The sequence below is a fragment of the Dryobates pubescens genome, chromosome 2 (assembly GCF_014839835.1).
Source record: "Dryobates pubescens isolate bDryPub1 chromosome 2, bDryPub1.pri, whole genome shotgun sequence".
Taxonomy (NCBI): Eukaryota; Metazoa; Chordata; class Aves; order Piciformes; family Picidae; genus Dryobates; species Dryobates pubescens.
This window is the reverse complement of record NC_071613.1, coordinates 9,567,512-9,587,726: the sequence shown is the minus strand read 5'-3', so window position 1 is coordinate 9,587,726 and position 20,215 is coordinate 9,567,512. Positions and strand designations below refer to the sequence as shown.

General features: G+C 52.1%; 1 protein-coding gene across 1 annotated transcript in view; it reads right to left on the bottom strand.

The window, feature by feature from the left end:
- Nucleotides 1-1,405: 1,405 nt before the first annotated feature.
- The window catches only part of FSHR (follicle stimulating hormone receptor), an 84,088-nt gene continuing 65,278 nt past the window's right edge, over nt 1,406-20,215 (bottom strand). Inside the window, exons 3-10 of the mRNA XM_009900097.2 lie at nt 20,120-20,194; nt 19,666-19,740; nt 12,211-12,282; nt 11,178-11,255; nt 9,672-9,740; nt 9,486-9,560; nt 7,233-7,418; nt 1,406-2,633 (exon numbers count right to left, since the gene is read on the bottom strand). Of these exons, the coding sequence (XP_009898399.2) occupies nt 1,406-2,633; nt 7,233-7,418; nt 9,486-9,560; nt 9,672-9,740; nt 11,178-11,255; nt 12,211-12,282; nt 19,666-19,740; nt 20,120-20,194 (1,858 nt within the window). The remainder of the gene's footprint in view (nt 2,634-7,232; nt 7,419-9,485; nt 9,561-9,671; nt 9,741-11,177; nt 11,256-12,210; nt 12,283-19,665; nt 19,741-20,119; nt 20,195-20,215) is intronic.

Below are 20,215 nucleotides of genomic sequence, written 5' to 3'. Positions count from 1 at the left end.
TGTGTGGGGGGTGTGTGTGGGGTGTGCACAGCAGCTGCAGAGGCACTGCTTCTACAGGCCTGCAGTGACAGGATGGGAGACAGTGCACACCCCTATTCCTGACATGCAGTGCACATCTGCTCTCATCTGCAACCACTATGAGGGTGGTGGCACGGTGCAACAGTTTGCCCAGGGCCCTTTCCCTGGAGATGTTTCAGGGGCACGTGAGGTTGCAACACAGCTGCCCATGAGGGCTCTGTCAGCCTGGTGGCCACAGGGCTTTTACAGGTGAGTGAGTAGCTATAGTGCAGAGCACAGCTCTGCCTGTGAGGTCTGGATTGCACCCAGAGGAGTGGTGGGTGAATTGAGAACCCCTATCCCCCTGTTAGTGACATAGGGCTACATTCCTTTCCTCACTAGTGCAGTACAGACAGGGTTGGAAGCATCATTGGAGGTCCCTTCCACCCTCCCATGTTCTGTGTCACAGAAATGTGCTGTCAGGTCTGACCTTCCTGCCTGGGGGCGTGGGGCTGGGGCAGCTCCTGGGGTACTCTGCACAGGCATGTGTCCCGGTACTTCTGTTGGGATGGATTTCAGTGGCTGCACATACCTCAGGCATTTTGGAAGCAACAATTCCTCTGGATAGTCAGAGGAGCTTCCCACAACTGTCCCCTTCCCCCCCCCCCCCGCCCTGGGTCATGTGTGTTTCTCCTAGAGCTTGCAGGGAATGTCATTGGTGTGTTTGGGAGGAGGGAATGGCAGTACTCCACACAATCTTTGATCTGCCCTGCATTATGCAGTAAGGAGCTGATACTTCCTTCCCTGACTGCAATGACCAATCATCTCTTGCAGTTTTTCCCTACGGGGTGAGATGCTGAAATGTGAGGCTGATGACAGGGGAAATTATGGACAGAATTCCAGCTGCAATTGCAGGAGTGACATGCAGGCAGGATTCCAAGTGCATTGCATTTCACCCCAAGGGCTCCAAAGATTCATAATGTCATGCAGCACAACTGTGAGGCGGAAAGAAAACACCACAACAAGAGCCCAGGCTTTATTCGCCCCTCTCTATTCTGGCCAGACACCTAACATGGGACGCACAGGAAGGGTTGATGAGGGGTGTGAGATGTGGAGTGACTTGCCCTCCGAAACTGTGATTGCACAGAGATCTTTTACATTGTGTGCATACCCCTAACGCGTCATGCAAATCTCTCTCACAGTGGCAAGGCTTAGAGGCATCCCTATGTGCAGGACAGTGTCCCTGGCCAAAACCACACCAAACCGCTTCCAGCACAGTCAAAACCCAGGTCCCATTTCTGTGTTCCCATATTTCTTTACATTTATAATCGCAGGCTGCACTCAGTGTTCAGGTTGACAGCTGAGACTGAGTCCCACACTGCCGCAGACCCTAGTTCATGCGTGCAGTTCAGGTCAGGTGATTCAAAGGAACCAAGGCATACATAGCACCCTCGCTGATTTTGGGGGCGGGAGGGCCGTGGCCGTTTCTCGTGTGGAAATGGTGAGCGGATGAGGAGGTCTCTGTTCTGTACCTCTGGGCCTGCCTTTCACAGCAACCAAACCTGCTCAGCAGGATGAAGAAGTCCCTGCGGAAAGTCTTGGTGAAGATGGCATAGAGGAAAGGGTTAGCGCAGGAATTGATGGGGTAGAAGAGAACCAGCAGGATCTTGGATTTGGACACCGTGATGAGAGGCACCCTCAATGAGGCTGATATCGCAAAGAAAGAGATGGGAGCCATGCAGAGGAAATCCGTGAAGATGAGCACAGCCATGCGCTTGGCGATCTTGGTGTCACTGTTGGAGGCGACCACGTCGGGGTTTCTCACGGTGAGGTAGATGCAGAGGTAGCAGGCGCAGATGGTCACAAAGGCCAGCACGTTGAGCACCAGCAGAAAGAGCACGTAAGTCTGAGCGAACGGCGTCTCTATGTCCATGGGCAAACAGATGCTGACCTTGGCATAGCTGCTGACTCCAAGGATGGGCAAAAGTGCTGCCGCAAACGCCAACCCCCAGCCAACGCCCATGACAAGGGTGGCGTGCCGGAGGCGGACCTTGCGGTCCAGCCGCATGGCGTAGGTGATGGTGTGCCACCTCTCCAGGGTGATTGCGGTCAGGGTGTAGACGGAGAGCTCGCTCGCAAACACCGTGAAAAACCCTGCCACATTGCACCCTGCCCCAGTTTGCCACTCTATGGCGTAGTTGTAATACTGACCCCTGGTCTGGATGTCAACAGAGGCAATGAACAACAGGTAGATGCCTATGCAGAGGTCTGCCAGAGCTAGGTTGCACATCAGGAAGCGAGGCACGGTGAGTTTGAACTGGCTGCCAATTATAACAATGAGGACAATGACGTTCCCCGTGACAGCTAAAATGCTGATAAACCATATCAGGACTCTCAGGATGGTGTACCCCATGATGTCCTCGCAGGGATTGAAAGCGTCTGGCTTGGGCGAGCAAGCCACATTGACTACCTCGCCACATAAGCCATAGTCCAAATCGTTCTCCGCCGGGTCAGATCCCGGGCTGTAGTTGGAGAGGTCATCCTTGGCTACAACCTGTCTGTGCAGCTTATTCCCAGGCTGCTCGCTGAGGTCTCGCCTCACCTGCGATATGCTACATATGGGATGCACCTCGGAGCTGAAATTGTAAAAGAAGGAAACTTGGAAACAGAGACAAGACAGGAGGTATACAACAACCACAAAGTCCTCCCTCTGCTGCCAGCAGCTCAGAACTCCTGCCTAGCTGATTATAAATCACAGTCTGCCTGGGCCCTGAAAATACTACATGAATTCCCAGCTCCAGAGAAATGTGCACAGAGTGTGAAGTACTTGGAAACATCACACACAGGAAGGGAAACCAAAGCATGATGCCACCTCGCTAACCATCACCCTGCCGTGGCTCTCCTGCGTACTGCAGCCTGTGAGAAACATCCCTATTTTCCAGTGATTTTCTCACCTGCTCAGTCATTGATACGCTGACTCTTACCTGAGGGAAACATGTGATGATGAATTCTGACAGTGGACAGAATGTTGAGGAATGACTCGGTTCACCTGTGCCCACAGGAGCCCCTCCACTCATACTAATCCTATCTGGGCCTCAGTATTGCCCCTAAATTGTCTACAGTGCACCATGGCACAGTCACCCAACTGTGCCATGACAAAGTGCACATACTCTCCCACAGCATCCTAACCTACCTGCACCGGCCCTAACCGAACCCCACCGAGCCACAGTACACCACAGTGGACCCTGCTGACCTTTCCTCACTTCCTCACGGGCAGTATTTGCTTTCCATTCTATCACAAAACTGTTTACAGAAGGTTGGAACGTTTACACACAGGAAAAGGGTTCTGTCTTTGCTGCTGAAAGACAGAACTCTGCTGTGGAGGGTAAAAGGGCTACGTTGTGGGATAGTTTGGCATTTGGATTTACTTCTTAGACCGTACTTCCCCACACCTAGACAAGCAGTAGAAATGAGTAGTTTGCCTCAGACGATGGAAAGACAATTGGCATCATCACACGAGGCAGTAGCAAGGTACATCCTCAGGGAGTAGATTGGCACATTTTGACAGCTGCTCCTCCCAGACCACCCGCAAGGATTCCTGTCTCACAAACCGGCACCTGCAGCTTTGCATACCATGAACCCAGATGTAATCTGAGATAAGCAGAGGTGGACCATGTTGGGCTTGCCACACATCCTAGGATGGTTAGTTCCCTACCTGTCGCCTACAGCCCACAGAGACTATCTGTGCAACGACACAGGGAAGTAACAGAGGTCCTACCTTTCACCCTGGCTTGCAGCAGAAGGAAGGCCTTTCTAGGGCAAGCCAGGTGGAAACCTGGAAACAATTGGCAGCATCTTATAAGGGTGAATTCTTCTCCCTCACCTACTTTGACTCCTTGGCTCACATGCTCCATGTACCTTCCAAAAAAGGAGTTTCCTGCTGGCCCTTCATTGCAGTCTACAAGGTCTGGCCAGAAAAGAGGAGGGTGATGGACATGTTCCATGAGGTGCTGCACATGCTCCATGAGGTGCTGCACATCCTCTGCTACTATCAATATTTTTTATCTTGCCTGTCGAGTGAGGCAGAAAACTGATTTTCTGCAGGGTCAGACGTGCACACTGAGGGTCACACCAGCAATATCAAGGCCTTGCATTTAGATCCCCTGACTTCTGCTGGCATAAGGATGAGCAAGGGGTCCAGCATCCCCGATCACTGTGTCTCGTGGTATCGCCCCTCGGAAGGCTACATTCCCCTGTGAGCTACACAACTGTCGGTGAAGTCCCTCAGTTTGCGGTGCTAGCGGGCACTCGAGGGCACGGGAGGCTACTGGAAATGAACGGAGGGAAGTGCTTCATCTGCCCGTTTGTCAATGATGACTTCCACACCAACCTTTTCCCAGGCGATGGAGGCACTGTCTGCAGCTCGGTCTCATCAGACTGCTGGGCCAGGCCACTTAATACATATTTCTGGTTACCACAATTGCATTCTGGAAGTCACAGATTTCCACAATTGTTCCCGTTTCAAAAAAGACCTCTAGGGTCATTGAGTCTCACCCCAGCCCAGGGTCCTAGGTGCCATGGCCATACATTCTCAAACTCCTGTGGGGATGGTGCCTCCACTGCCTCCCTGGGCTGCCTGACCACTCTTTCCTGCAGGAAAGACACTGTTCCTATTACACAGGGTGCTTCCTGAGTGCTGGCCAAGGCCATATTGGATGACAGCCATAATTTTTGCCACGGTTGCACAGAACAGAGCCAGTGCACCGCAGTAAGACCAGAGTCCCCCTGAGCCAGCCACTCCCTTTGCTCTGGGGGTGGGTGGTGACTCATTGCCTGGCCAGTTAGCTCTACTGGGACCAGCTGAAATGGCACATTCCCATGGCACAGGAGGGCCATCCTTCCCTCTGGTCCTGACTTACAGTACTGAGCACTTACCTGCTACTTTTCCTAGAGGCTTTGCCATTAGGGTGCTGCAGTGCATTCAGAGAAGAAAAACCAAAAAAAAAAACCAAACCAAACAGACTTTTTTGGCAAGTCTGAGGTCCTTGCTTCCTTTGCAGAGTCATAGATTCAGAAAATGGGTTGGGTCATCAGGGACCTTCTGGACCATCCAGTTCCAACCCCCTCCCGTGGACAGAGACCCCTCCCAGCAGCCCTTGTTGCTCTGAGCCTCATCCAACCTGGCCTTTGACTCCTCCAGGGAGGGGACAGCCACAACCTCCCCTGGCCAACCTGTGCCTGTGTCTGCCCACGCTCCTCAGACCAGAGATGGAGGAGGGTGAGGGTTAGGATACCAGGGAAGGGAGCAGAGCCTGGGAAGGAAATCTTTCTATCGCTGCAAGCCCTTGGCAGGTGCCATGATGCACCACCTGCATTGTTCCTTTGGGTAACCTTCTGTCACAGTTCAACCCCGCTTTGCCCGTGACAACCCTCTGCAGAATAAACTAGAGAAAGGACAACCCTAATAAAAACCAGTAAGATTAGCAGCGTGCTTGGAGACCCCCTCCACCCTCCACCCAAACGCTGCCTTTGCACGTGCGGTCAGCTATTTTCTGCGCATCATCCAGATGTGGTGACAGCAGGATCCTGTCTGCTGAGGAACACGCTCAGCAGAGGACATAGTACTGGCCTGGTTTCTGCATTACGCCCTGCATTAACCCAGCTGTCCATGCTGAGAAGAGGCATCCACTGACTTGCGAGCAACTGACACCATCTTCTGAGAAAACAAAGTCCAAACACAACTCCTGCTGCTGCCCCAAGATTTTCCCAAAAGAGCAGGATTTCCAGCGACAGCTCCTCCACACCCCCGTGCTCAGACGTAAGGGTCAAGCCGGATCACTGTCAGCCTGCCAGAGTGACAGTGATCTTTACATCAAACCAAGCCAAAGGCTTGCTGGGGTGCACAATGGGTTATGTTGGGCTGCAGGGTTCCCCATCCAACCTTTGCCCTTGCTGCACCTCACAGATATTATTTCCCAGTCACAGAAAACTGCAAAGGGAGCTCAACATACTGCACAGAGCTTGTTCTCTGCAAGCAGCTTACCTTTTCTGTGGCCACCATGACTAGGTTCCATCCCTTTCTCCTCAGTCCTCCTCCTGTTATAGATATGTTTACGGAGGCATTTCCTCCTCGCCGTCACAGCGGCAACCACGTCCATTTCCAGTAGAGCTCTGGCCCTTCCACATTTGCCCCGGCATGGGCCAGACCGCTCAGGAGGACCGCAGGATTGTCATAAGCCTTTCTCCCAATGACAGCAGGCTTTCCCTTTCTGCACAAGCAGCAACCAAACCTCTCCGCACAGCCAGGCCCCTTCTTCCCTGCAGACTGCTTTTTTGGTGCACGGCAACAGCCCGTTCTGTGCCTTCAGGAGTTGCCTCCTGAGCAGTGCCAGACCCCTGAGGACTGCCTCCCAAGGGACTCAGTCCACCAGCGGTGACCAGGCTAAGGTCTGCCTGCTGAAGTCCCAGGTGGCCAATCTACGGACCTCTCTCTTCTCTGGCAGCTGCGCACTGCTGACCACCGTGCCCAGGACAGCCCCTGACCATTAGGTATCCCACCAGTTCCTCTCCATTCACTAACAGCAGGTCAGCAAGGCACCTCCCCTAGCTGGCTCTGTCACCGGCTGCATCAGGAATTTCTCCTCCACGCTCCCCAGGACCCTGCCAGGCTGCTCCCTCTTTGCTGTGCTTTGCATCAGATAGTCAAAATCCCCTGCAAGGACAGGGGCCACCAATTGTGAGACTGCGAGATGCCTACAGATTATTACAGCTGTGTCTTCCACCTGACTGGGTGGTGTGGACCCGACTCCCACCAGGATACCTTCCTGATTTGCTTTTGCCCTGATTCGTACCCATAACCACTCCACTCTGTCCTCTCTATCCTCCACCTCAATCCAACACAGATGCTCCCTGTCATCCAGGGCTGGGCCACCGCCTCATCTTCCTCACCTATCCCTTGTGAACGCTGTGTAGCCATCTGCAGTGTGCCACCGGGTTGAGCAAGGAGAACAGGGTGCGGTAAAAGACAGGCAGGTCTGTGATGGGTTGGGGCTAGAACACAGTCAGCAACAACACCATTCACTGCGTGGCACTGCGTAGGCATACGCTTCTTCCCAGCCGTCGACTCACCTGCGCCACAAATAATCTCGGTCCATCCAGGTTGGGCAAGAGGGTTATCTCATTCACCCTTCCACCACTGAGAGGCAGCAAAAAGAAAACCAAATGGATTCACTTACTTTTGCCTTTTCCAGTTTGCGAACGCACAGCAGTGGCTGGGATAGGTGAGGTTGGCCTCGATCAAAGATCTAAATTTGCTTAGGTCGGGAAGCTTCTTTAAATTGGATGTAGACCTCGCTCTTAGCCTCCTGATAAGTTCCAATCCGTGACTCGGCAGAAGACCAATCCTTGTCCTTGAAATGTCCCTGTAGGAAAACACAGGACAGTCTCAGCACAAGGCACATTTACTTCCGGACGACAGCGGGTACGCAGTTTGGACAGTCCAAGCTAGAGCGGGGATTGAAAAGAGATCTGCGGGAAATCTGCACTGAAAGGGTCCAAGGAAAAATTAGGGGTTCCTGCCAGAAACCTGACCCATTTCATCTCAACCTGGGATATCATAAATCGACTGTTGATTGCTATGGATACAGGAGGGCAAATAACCCCCTGCTAGCAGGGAACACAAACCTGTGCTACTGGGCTGGGTAAACAACCAGTCAATGCAACAGTGGGAATGCTGTGAAAGCACAAACAAAATGTTCATGACGGCAGAACAGAGACACGCTACGCGGATGCCCCATGGTGGCAATGCTGCTGCGGACCGGGCCGCAACCCCAGAGAGAGAGGCTCACAGAGTCGCCGAGAGCTGAGGAGAGGTCGGACTAATCAGGGTTGGGTACTCATTAGGAAAGAAAAGAGAAATGGGGACCATGGGCCACACTGCAAGGGACACAAACTCACATTGCCAGACATTTAAAAGCCAGAGCTCAGAGCACTGCAGAGAAAGAGGCAGGATCACAGGAGGTTAGGGCAGATGTATTTCTGCAGCACACAATTATTGTGTGGCACAGGCCATCAAAGACAGCAATGGAAGCAGCAGCTACGACTGTTAGGGAGAGCACCATCTGGGCTTTCCGTGGCAGGCACATTCTGCAGGCGGGAACTCTTTGCTCCTGCCGTGCGGGTGGGGAAATGGAACAAGGAGCCCAGGTGTTCCATCTGCAAGTAAAGGGCACTGGGGAACCCATCCCCATGCTTCCAGAGCGCAGCAGCCACAGCAACGTGTCCCTACCTTTGCCTGACAAAGCCACAAACCGCGTCACTCAGATCACGGCAGCACTTTCTCTTCACAGCAACAGTAAAACTGACCTGAACAAAAATGCCCCTGCCCTCCCTTAGCCCCTGCATTTGCAAGGCCTGAAGCAACTCCACGATGCAGAGGAGGCTGAGGTGGCTCCACCCTTTGGACAACCACACAGGTCTCTGGCACAAGATAGATGTTTTCCCTACTCATCGAATCACAGAGGCGTAGAGTGGCTCAGGTGAGAAGGGACCCCAGAGATCATCTACTCCAACCTCCCTGACACAGGCAGGGCCACCTCCCACCAAGACCCAGGAGCCTCATCCAACCTGCCTGTCAGCACCCCCCGGGAGGAGGCATCCACAGCCTTCCCAGGCAGCCTGTTGCACAGCCCCTTGTCCTGTCTCCTTAAAAGTCCCACCGCAACCTTCCCCTAGGCTCCCCTCCGGTATTGGAAGACAGCTGTAAGGTTCTTCTGCAGTCTTCGCCAAGCTGAACAAACCCTGTTAGTACTGTGTTGATTGTTATTAGGGCTCAGGATACTGAGGCTTGCTGGGTGAATAAATGTAAACAGTGGAAAACCAAAAAGGTTCACGACAGTAAACACTTCCAAACACGCAAATGCCCTTTGATGATACAGTCCTAATTGTGCAAGCCAAGGTCAGGAAGCATGAGGAAAGCAGAAGTTCAGGCAACCTGCTCCGGCGTGAGGTGTCCCTAGCCGCGGCAGAGGAGATGGAACTGGACGCTCCCTGAACTCCCTTCCAAGCCCTACCATGCTGCGATTCACAGATGCAGAGGCGGGTGACCAGTGGGTAGCACTTCAGATTTAGGCACTGAGGACCCACTCACCCATTCCTGATTTTGCCTAGGCAAACCGAAAAACCCCCTTCGTGGCATTACACTCTGGAAATCCAAACAACACAGAGCACACCTCCTCCTTCTGAGCTTCGTCAGCTAGGGAGGGGAATCTGGACCCAAACCTCCAGCTCCCAATACTGCTGGACAACCCGAGGACAAAGTGAAAACCAGGATCTAGACAGAAATTTCAATTACAGCTTCCAGACTGCGGTTTTGTTCCCCATTTGCTCCCAAACTCCAAGACCTACAACATGTTGAAATCCCTGCATTCTTCCCTGGTCTTTTCAAGGGAGGCAATAAGGACAAAACTAGTGCCCTGATTATCACTTACAGCACCGCAGGTCCATTGGCTCCGTGGAAGACCTCGTCGGGTAATTTTTCCAGGTTGTGATTATCACTTAGATTTCTGGAAAACACAACAATCTTTAGGCTACGGCAATCTGAGATTACACACCACCCCAGCTTTATCCACTCCACCACATTTATATGCAGGACAGTAAGCAACAACAATAGTTACAGCTCATCCAGGTAGGTTCCATTAAAGGCATGGTTCTCAATTTCCCGAATCCCGTTTTTATTCAGCCACCTGCGATAGGGAGAGAGAGGGGAAAACCATTACCTTGTGTTCTTATTCCTCCAACCCTAACCCTAACCCTATCTCTGAACTCAAATCATGGAAACCGATCACATACAAATGAAATCAATAAATGGCACCTCAAATGATGGAATTTCACAACATAGTCGCTGGTCCCTGCTCAGAGCATTTAAACCCATTATTACATTACATTGATCTTATCCCTTCATTGCTGCAAGGCTCACAGACCTGACTTTATTCACAGTATTAGCACCTACTGCACTCTCTCACCAAACAGGACGCTAATGCCGTGAGATGCTACAAGTTCACACCCCGAGTCGAAGCTGCCAAACTCTACAGTGCTGTCACCTGGCCAGTTGCATTCAGGTGCTAAAAAAGGGGGGAAAAAAACCCCACCACCCTAACATCTGACTTCAATCCCAGTCCCTCATACAGCTCCATACAAACTTCTGTTAGGACTAACACTTCCTTCGCTTCAGGCAGCCTCCTTCTGACTCCACCCACTCTTTTGGACACAGACAATGGAGCCAGGAATCCAGAGTAGGGTCATATGGGCTTTTCAGGCAGTCACAGAACAGTTTGGGTTGGAAGAGACCTTACAGATCGCCTAGTCACACCCCACCCCTGCCACAGCCAGGGACACCCCCGGGGAAACTGGGTCGCTCAGGCCCCCATGCCACACGGTGCCAGCGGCACAGCCTGGCCAGCGCCACGTTCAGGGGTGGAATTCCATCCCTACTCCCGCAGGCCACGCTGTTCCCGCTACGAGCCGGGACACCGTTGGCCCTCCGTGCCGCCTGGGCACGCTGCTGGCTCAGGCTCAGACAGAGCAACAGGAAAAAGGACAAAAAAAAAAAAAAAAACAAAACAAAGGAGGCAAATAATTCTTTGACACGCACAAGCGTCCAGGCCAAATGTACAGTCAGCTGCCCATGCAGCTTGCAATTACATTGCGAGGCAGGGGGAGCGGCTGTGTGCACATCAGCACCGTGTACAAACACACCACGTTCCCAGGGCATCTCCACCCATTTCGCCCAAGTAATACACATCTCTGCAAGCTGTGGCTGCCTGTAAATACTGATGAGCGGTGCTATCCCTTCGAGCACAATTTCTATCACGCAGACTGGTTGGGGGGGGGCACAATGTGTTTAACCTCAGCGCCGACAATTACTCAATTTGCTGTGTCCTGCGCTTGAGAACCGCAGAGCGGGCCTAGACCGCAATGGAGGAAAAGCAACAGGCAAGCAGTACTGTATCACTGGCAGGACAACGGGAAGCAGAGATTTCAGAGATGCGGCGGCGGAGTAAACCCACCAATTGGATTTGGAGGTCTGACTGGTGCCATTCTCCCAGTTCCCTTGCCCCTATTCCAGCACAGAAATGAGCTAGGGAGGAGAAGAAGCAATGAATTTGCTGTGTCTCACTTACAGAATCACACTTTCAGCACTCAGGCCCATGAAGGAATTTCGTTCAATGGTGCATATGTTGATATTGTCTTGAATATCTCTGAAAACAAAAATACCACAGCAAATACATTTTCATTTGGGTCAGGTACTCCTGTCAGCCTTGCAGGACCACACACTACCTCACACATTGCATTGTCCCTCACATGATCATACAATTACAAAATGGTTTCGCCTACAAGCAAACTTGAAATTACACACACCCCCCTGTCATGGCCAGGGACACCATCCATTAGACCACAATAGAATAGAATAAATCCAGTTTTAGGAGACCTTCAGGATCATAAAGTCCAACCCATCATGCAACACCACCTAAGCAATAACACCACAGCATACAGCACCCCATCCAGTCTCCCAGACAGCTCCTAGCTCAGGTTGCTCACAGCCACCTCCAGCCTGGCCTTCAAAACCTCCAGGGATGAGGCTTCCACCACCTCCCTGGGCAACCTGTGCCAGTGTCTCCCCACCCTGACAGGGAAAAAGTTCTTCCTGACATCCAGTCTGAATCTACCCACTTTGGGTTTGGCTCCATCCTCCTCACTCCCAGCACTCCCTGACACTCTAAAAAGGTCCCTCCCCAGCCTTCTTGTAGGCCCCCCTCAGATACTAGAAGGCCACAGCACGGCTCTAGCCTCCAATCATCCTCGTGGCCCTTCTCTGGATGTGTTCCAGCATATCCACATCCTTCCTGTCACACAGGCTCCTAAACTGGACAGGCTATTTCAGAGTAGATGGGGAAAATCAACTCCCTTGCCCTGCTGACTACAGTTCCCTTGATGCAGCCCAGGAAGCTACAATGCTTAGCAGAAGGTAGATCCAGTAAGAACTGGGATCTTTTGGCCCACCCCACCCTCAATGCCAACACAATTGCAACCCAAAACACTTCAGTGAGGTTACTGCACAAACACAGGGGGAATTATGCCTGCAAAGATTCAGAGGGAGCAGGACAACATTCCAAGGGAGTTTCACAGAGGCAACAAGCAGACATTAATACTTACAGCAAAACTTTCTGGAAGGAGTGCACCTGCTGGAGAGCAGGTAAAAAGCGCAGGCCAGTGTTTGATATTACTCTAAGGGAGAGAGGAGATAAGGATTACCACAGCATCACAGAACACTACAGGTTGGAAAGGTCCTCCAGAGATCGTCCGGTCCGACTCCCCCAGAGCCGACCCCACACAGCCTGCAAAAAAGCACCGGAGCAAAGTAATGCGTGCATTTCATGTTTGCTACGACTCCAGATTATTTCACAAATATTGCAATCTTTCCAGTTTTACAATCCCAGCTGGAGCAGACCACCTCCGTGGCAGAATGACATCCTCCGCTCGGGCACTCAGGGTGACACCTAGGTCCCCGAAACTGTCCTTCCCTCCCATACATACTGCTGGGAGCTCTCCGAGTTGCACATCCTCCGATGCTGAAAAGGCAAATTGCCATCTTGCTACCAGTGCATTACTTTTTGATAATAACACATGCAGGGAGAAAAAAAAGGCGGAGGGGGGGGGAAGGCCTGCTCAGAATAATTGCTGAAGCATCACCACGGTTTCCACTCGGCAGTCACAGTGGGGTGACATCATACGGAGTCAAAACCTGCCGCTGTCATGTCTGGCCATGGAACCTCTCTCAAAATGCCTTTGAAAGGCTATTACACGTGGTTAAGCAGAAAGCACGAGCAGAGACCAGTAGATTTCACAAAGCCCCTCAGATTTACACTCTGTCTGCACCCCCACTGTGTAAAATCACTTAGCTGAAAAAAGGGAGGACCCACAGAGGAACCCGAAACCTCCCTCTAAAGGCACATTTAAAGGATACTCTCAATTACTGGAGATGTACAGGGTTGCAGCTGAAGCCCACCCTCACCTTTACATGCATGAGATGCCAGGAATTCCTGCTGCTCCTTGTGAGACCCTTGTCACACACAAAACCCGCTTTCCATTTCCCTCAGTAGAAAAAAGAAGAGGCAAACTGCTGCCAAGTACTGGGTGGCTATTGCAGCTCAGAGAGGAAGACACGAAAGGGTTTCCTTTCTCCAGTACATTCCCTAGAAAAGCTCAGTGTCCACATTGCAGGAATCACAGCTGACGGTACTGGAGCATCTGCTGGCCAAACACCGGGGACAAAGGCAGCCGGCTCCCAGCATCTCAAAACGCCACAGCAGGTAACAGCCTTTCACCACAACGCGTTTCAGGGACCTGCCCGAGAGAGTCCGGTACGGAGCCGCAAAGATGCCAGAGGCGGTGAACCGTGTCCCTGCTGCGGAAACACTAGGGGAGCTGAGACTCCCAAGCTGGGAGCAGAGGAGTCTGAGGGTGACCTCTTTCCTGTTGATAAAGATGTGCAGGGCTCTGACCGCAGGCCGAGCCAGGCTCCGCTCAAGGACGTGCACTGACAGGACAGGCAGCAGCGGGCGCAGGCTGGAGCAGAGGTGGTTCCGCATGAACAGACGGAAAACCTTTTACACTAGGAGGGTGGCAGAACCCTGGAGCAGACTGCCCACTGCAATTGCAGAGTCTCCCTCTCTGGAGACATTCAAACCCTGCCTGGCTGTGTTCCTGTGTGACCTGCCCTGGATGATGGTGCTCTGGCAGGGGGGGTGGACCACATGACCTTTACCCTTCCAACCCCTAACTCACTGTGATTTCGTGATGTGGGACCAAACGCATAGCAAGCCTCGAGCGATGCCACATTCCCAATCTCACCACTAAGCCCAGGGTCCACAGGGCGCAATTCGTAACAGCGTCAACTAGGCAGCGCGACATGAAAGCGAAAGCAATGCTGACCACTCATTCTGCATCAAAATACATCTACAGGTGGCAGAAAGCACCGATTGCCCAGAGGCACTGAGCAGTGATTAAAAGAGGATGTTCTTTCACTTCATTGCAGGAAAAGACCTTTAAAACAACAACAATACATGGCAGCTAGGCTACAGCCTGCATCTTCCCTCCTCCTTTATCCTACCAGCAACTCTCCCCAGGCCCTTAGGTGGATAATCTCGTTAGAATACACATACTCCAATTTATGGAATATCTTTCCTGCAGGACAGTTTTGTCAATACATTTACCAAAGACCACGTACGTCCTTACTAACCTCACTTGAGACAGGTATCCCCTTTCATTGGTGTTAGAACTGAGCTGCCCCTTGCCGTGCATAAACAGCTCCATCAGAACCTGGGTTGTTGGTTTGGTGTGGGTTTTTTGGGGGGGTTTTGGGTTTTTTTTCTGGTCCCCCCCCCCCCGCTGGCTGATGGCTGCTTTCCAAAGCAGAAATAGTCTTTCTCAAAAGACTTACTGCAGTGGGCACTTGAAAAACCGCAGCACCAGCAGCGGGGGAAAAGAAATCTTACAGAAATGCATTCCTGCAGGGTTCTGGTTGCTCATCTCCACATAGAGCACAGTAGCTACTGTCTTTTGCGGCACAGCGATAGGCGCTACTCCACCGCAACTTGGAACGCACTTTGCCTGATTAACGTACTGTGAGTGTTAGCTACATTGCAACTCCCAGGGAGGCAAAGATAATTACAGCAGCACTCAGGGAACAATTTCAATGTCCCTTCACAATTTTACAGTAGAGCACATTAGATCTAGACAGAACATTAGGAAGACATTCCACGCCACGAGGGTGACGAGACGCTGGAACAGGTTGCCCAGAGAGGTTGAGATCGTCTCATCCCTGGAAGTGTATCCGAGCGGGCGGGAGGAGGCTTTCAGCAGCCCAGTTTGGCGTGCGGGGTCCCTGCCCGTGGCATGAAGGGTTACCGTGATCTTGAAAATGCCCTCCACCTCAAGCCGCTGTGTGATTCCATCCCAGTCACTCAAGCTTGACTCCAGCAAGATCTAGACTTAGAGTGGGTCTTAGGACACAGTTCTTCAGCGTGAGGGCAGCAAGACTCTGGAAAAGGCTGTCCAGGCAGGTTGTGGATGCCTCCTTGCCAGGGGTGTTTAGGGCCAGGCTGGATGATGCCTCAGGCAACCCGCTCCCGTTAACAGCCATCCCTGCCCACGACAGGAGGTTTGCTGTAGATGATCTCCGAGGTCCCTTCCAACCTACACCATTCCCTGACTCTACGGTTCTACGATTCCTCTGACCCCTGCATCCCAGCCCAGCAGGCTAACCCGCGACATCCACTTCTGGGGCTGGGACTTTCCCTGCTACTTAAAAAGGAGTGCAGCTTCACTTCTTTTCAGTGAGGAACCAACTCTATGCAAGAGGTCAGCAGCTCTGGGGACTTCACTGCATCTGCAGGAAACACAAGTCTGCCTTTAGGAAGCGTGCCAGGTATGCACATAGAAGCACAGAATACTCAGGGTTGGAAGGGACCTCAAGGCTCAGCCAGTTCCAAGCCTCCTGCCCTGGGCAGGGACACCTCACACTAGAGCAGGTTGCTCACAGCCACATCCAGCCTGGCCTTCAGGACCTCCAGGGATGAGGCTTCCACCACCTCCCTGGGCAACCTGTGCCAGTGTCTCACCACCCTCAGGGGGAAGAACTTCTTCCTAACAGCCAATCTGAACCTACCCTCTTCCAATTTTGCTCCTTCCCTCCACAGCCCTATCATTACCTGACACCCTAAAAAGTCCCTCAGAAGCCCAGTCCTGCAGACCCCCTTCAGATACTGGAAGGCCACACCCAGATCCTTCACAAAAGACAACCGGACGCATACAACGGCCGCAAAACTTGGCATTTGCCCTCCGCTCTCCACAATTCCAACTATTTTGCAGGCGAAACTCCCGCTTTGCTGCCCTCCCGCTTCACCTCACGCCCAACCGGCCGGCCGCATACCCTCCTCACTGATCTTGGCGCTTCTTCCCCATCTTTCCATTTTAGGCTGAGGTTGCTGAACACAGGACACAGACACGTCCACTGCAAAAAAAAAGGAAAACCATGCCAACAGGCAAGAACCAAAGGACTCAGATTACACTTGAGACCTAACTCTAGGGAGATCATAGGTTTCGAAAGCCATCATTACATTATCACGCAGACAATGCCACAGCCCCCCCCTAATGAGAGCCAGATAAATAATCTTCTACCCATGAAAAGGTCATTACGTAGCCATTTTGCGGCAGTCTGTCTCTTTGGCATATATCCAAGAGGGCCAATTCAAAATTCTCTCCACTGCTTCCGCAAGACTGGTGAGGAAGTAAAGGGTGCGCGATTTGGGGTGGATGTTCTCTAATTTTTCCACAAGGTTTACAGTCCTTCAGCTCTGCATTGTTAAAGCTTTTTGGGTTTCCTCCTGGGCATTTTTGCCACACTCGTACCAACAAGGCAAGGGACAAAAGAGTGGGGGAAAGGGGGAAATGCATTTGCAGCCCATCTGACAGAGGCAAAAGCATCTCAATGTTCACCAGCTACTGGCTGTAATGAGCCTGTGAATCTGATGAGAGATCTGACAAGGCCAGCCACAGCTTCCCGCCTCCTCATAAATAACACTTAGCGGCTGCACGACTACTGTGCGGAGTCACCGAGGAAGCCTTGTGAGCAGTGTGTTGCAGAGGTCATCACAGTGATGAGTTCTGGTGCCCAGGCTCAGGCATCAACCCTGACTAATTTGTCTCTTTTTAGTTCATGTTTCCCATGAAAACTGCCAGTAAATATACATTTTTTTCCCCCCGAGAGATTTCCTGAACTGTGTTTTAACGCTTCTGACACCGCCACAGCATTGCTGCAAGGAATCAGACCACACATCTCACGCCGTGCCAGACTGCCACCGTGACCAGAAACTTCGGAACTACGATCAGCGAGGCAACGCGCAGACACCGAGACTATCCACTCGGCCATGCCGGTTGCTGCTGTGCCAAACCACAGGGGGGGCCTGCGCCACATGTTCTGCCTCTCTTCGGCTGGGAGCAGAGGAGCCAGAAGGGTACCCTCATTCCTGATGATACAGATGTGCAGGGCCATGTCAGGAGAACAGAGCCAGGCTCTGCTCAGCAATGCCCAACGATGGGGCAGGCAGCCATGGGGGCAAGCTGGAGCAGAGAAGGTTGCATGGGAACAGAGGGAAAAACTTTTCGACTCTGAGGTTGCCAGAGAGCTGGAGCAGGCTGCCCAGAGAGGTGGTGGAGTCGCCTCCTCCGGGGACACACCAAACCCGCCTGGATGTGTTCCTGTGTGACCTGCTCCAGGGGATCCAGCATTGCCAGGAGTATTGGACCGGATGATGTTCAGAGGTCCCTTCCAGCCCCTAGGGTTCTGTGATTCCGACCGGTACGCCTGAGCAGAAAGGGCTACAGAGGCCTACGGTGGAAGGTCGGGCCGAGCGCCGCCTTTTCCAGCTGCGCTGCTTCGACACGGACAGTCGGGAAGCTGCCACGGACCCCAGCCAGAGAGGAGACACGCCGCATGGGCAACGGGACAATGTCCCACAGGCAGCGATCCATACTTACGTGTCAGTTTGCCTCCATAGGCTTCACATTCACATCACTTATCACAGAGCAGCAAATGGCATTTCTACCCCACAGGTTGTTGGCCCTTTTCCAAATTGTTTAAAACTCTCACCCCAAATTCTGGCAACCTTTTTCTCCTCATCTGGGTGAATAGCTTAAAAAAGCCCCTAAACTCAACCCACAACAAAATCCCCCAAATATGAGCACAAAAATCATCAGGCCATCAAGTCTCAGCAGCATCTTCTCTTCCTTTTCCACTAACTGACCCTTCCTCGGATGGCACAGGAAGGCAGGCGCCAGCTACGGCGTCCACGTTTATCCCACACCCGGGACTCAACTCAAGCAGTTGCTCTAAAGCCCTCCACGGCAGGGAAGAGGCAATGGGGAAAAGGAGACAAGACCCAACAGTTGAAATGGAAAAGAATTTAGTAAAATATCAATCCTGACACCCAAGATACCCGTGGGGCGGCTACCCCAAACTTTGTCACTGGAATCAGAGAATCACGGAATGCACCGGGCCAGAAGCGACCTCCAGAGGCCATCCAGTTCAGATCCCGCGGCAAGTAGGCAGGAACGTCCCCAGCTACAGAGATGGCTCAGAGCTCCATCCGAGCCTCACCTCGAATACCTCCAGGGTTCGGGCATCCACCTGCTACCCCAGCAACCCGTTCCGGTGTTTCACCACTCTCATGCTAACACGCTTCTGCCCACTGTCTGATCCAAATCTACCCTGCTCTACTTTGATATCATTCTCCCTCATTCCATTGCTGCATGCCTTTGTTGTAGGCCCCTAGAGGCAGGCGTGGTCTAACGTTTCCCTGCAGCCGTCTCCAAACCGAACACCAACTCTCTCAGCCTGTGTCTCGGGATGAGACATCCATCTATTTGGACACTTGGACCTTTTGTACTACTTACAGTCGTACGTGAGCAGCTCGCGTTTGCCTCCTAACGTGAGGCACCAAGACGCCACAGCGTCGATCCATCGGTGAAGTACACACCCAGGATGGGTGTGATCAATTGCAAACCTTTGCCAAAGGACAGAATGGGAATGAAGCGGCCAGGACTACAATCAGAGGGCATTTTCTAGTTACCGAATCATTGGATTTCTGGAGGAAAACCAGAAAGAGAGGAAGCACGGAACGGTAGAAAGCATCACAAAATGTCAATAAAGGCTGCAATTAATGGGATACGTGGAGGGGAGCCAGCGAGACACAGAACGGTCCAGGGAGTCTTTGTCAGTCCTGTGTGCGGAAAGGAGAGAATACCTTACCAAGGGCCTCAGATCTATTTTCCTCTGATTTCAGCCAGCGAATAGAACTAGCTAAGGAGACCTGGGGACTATTTAGGCAAACTCTTGCCTGCATTTTCCAGCCAGGGTCCTCGGCCCACCTCCGACCTCGTCCGGGTCGCTCCGGACGGCGACCGTCCCATCCTTCGCGTTTACCGGCCGCGCCGCTCGGCTCGGTATTGTCCGCAGACTTGCCGAGGGTGCCTCAACCTTGCTGACTATAGCATTTCAACCACATTTATAATGAGGCTGGCTAATGAAATAAAACTAAACCATACACCGAGACATTTGCAGTCCACGGTTGTAATCATCTCACATCAGGCATTACTGGAAGCCATTGCTATAGCACTGCTATTGCTACAGAGAAGAGAATTTGAATGCTTAATACCCGTGCGCATGAGGGATAACAGATGGCAGAGCCACAGCAAAGACATGACAGAGAAAGCTCTCCGTAGGAATTTCTACCTACCGTCATTTCTATAGACAGAGGGGGAAAAAAAGGGCTCAGCTTCTTTTGTCACCGTTCAGGTTCAAACTGTTGCTTGGAAAGTCTCGGGGATCTTATGCACGTGACTGCTCCACAGAGGGTATTATCTACGGCTTTCCAGAGGACGGTGGGCGAGAGTGGGGACGACGGTGCGGACCGACAATGTGGAACTCGCGGGGGAAGAGGGGGAATCGTCCCGTCTTATTAGCAAAAGGGCTCGGCAGAGGCCGGACAGACACACATCTGCCTCATGCAAAATGACTACAGTACTCGAAAGAAAAGCAAAAGATCTTACAAATATCTGAGGCTCGGAAGATGCTGGAAGGCATCTCGATCAATGTACACGAGGTTGTTGGCCTTCTCAATTCTTCTGCAAAAGGAAAATGAAACAGCAGAGGGAATCGATCAACGTATTGCTCTTAAAATACCTGCGGTTGCCCCATGCCGTGGCGGCGCCGTACGCCGAGGCTTTCCTCTCAACCGCAAAAGATCTGCGCCGTTTCAATGGCTCGGCATAGACCCCGCCGCCTTTTGTCATCGGCGGTCGTTTGACAATAAGTTTCAGGCTGAGCGGGGAAAGAAAGGCACAGTTACATAAGAGGATGGAAAACACGGAGGGGAGATTGCAAATGCTCCTTCATTGCTACCATTTCTTCAGAGCTCACCCCAACCAAACTGCCAAACCTTTGACACTTGCTTATACCGACTTTACAGTTGTTTCTTCTGAATTTAGATTGCTGATTACTTACATTTCATGCAGTTTGGGAAGGCCGGAAAACACGTTCGCTTCTATGACCTCCAAGGCATCGTTCTGTGAGATCTCTCTGCAAAGGAAAAAATAATTC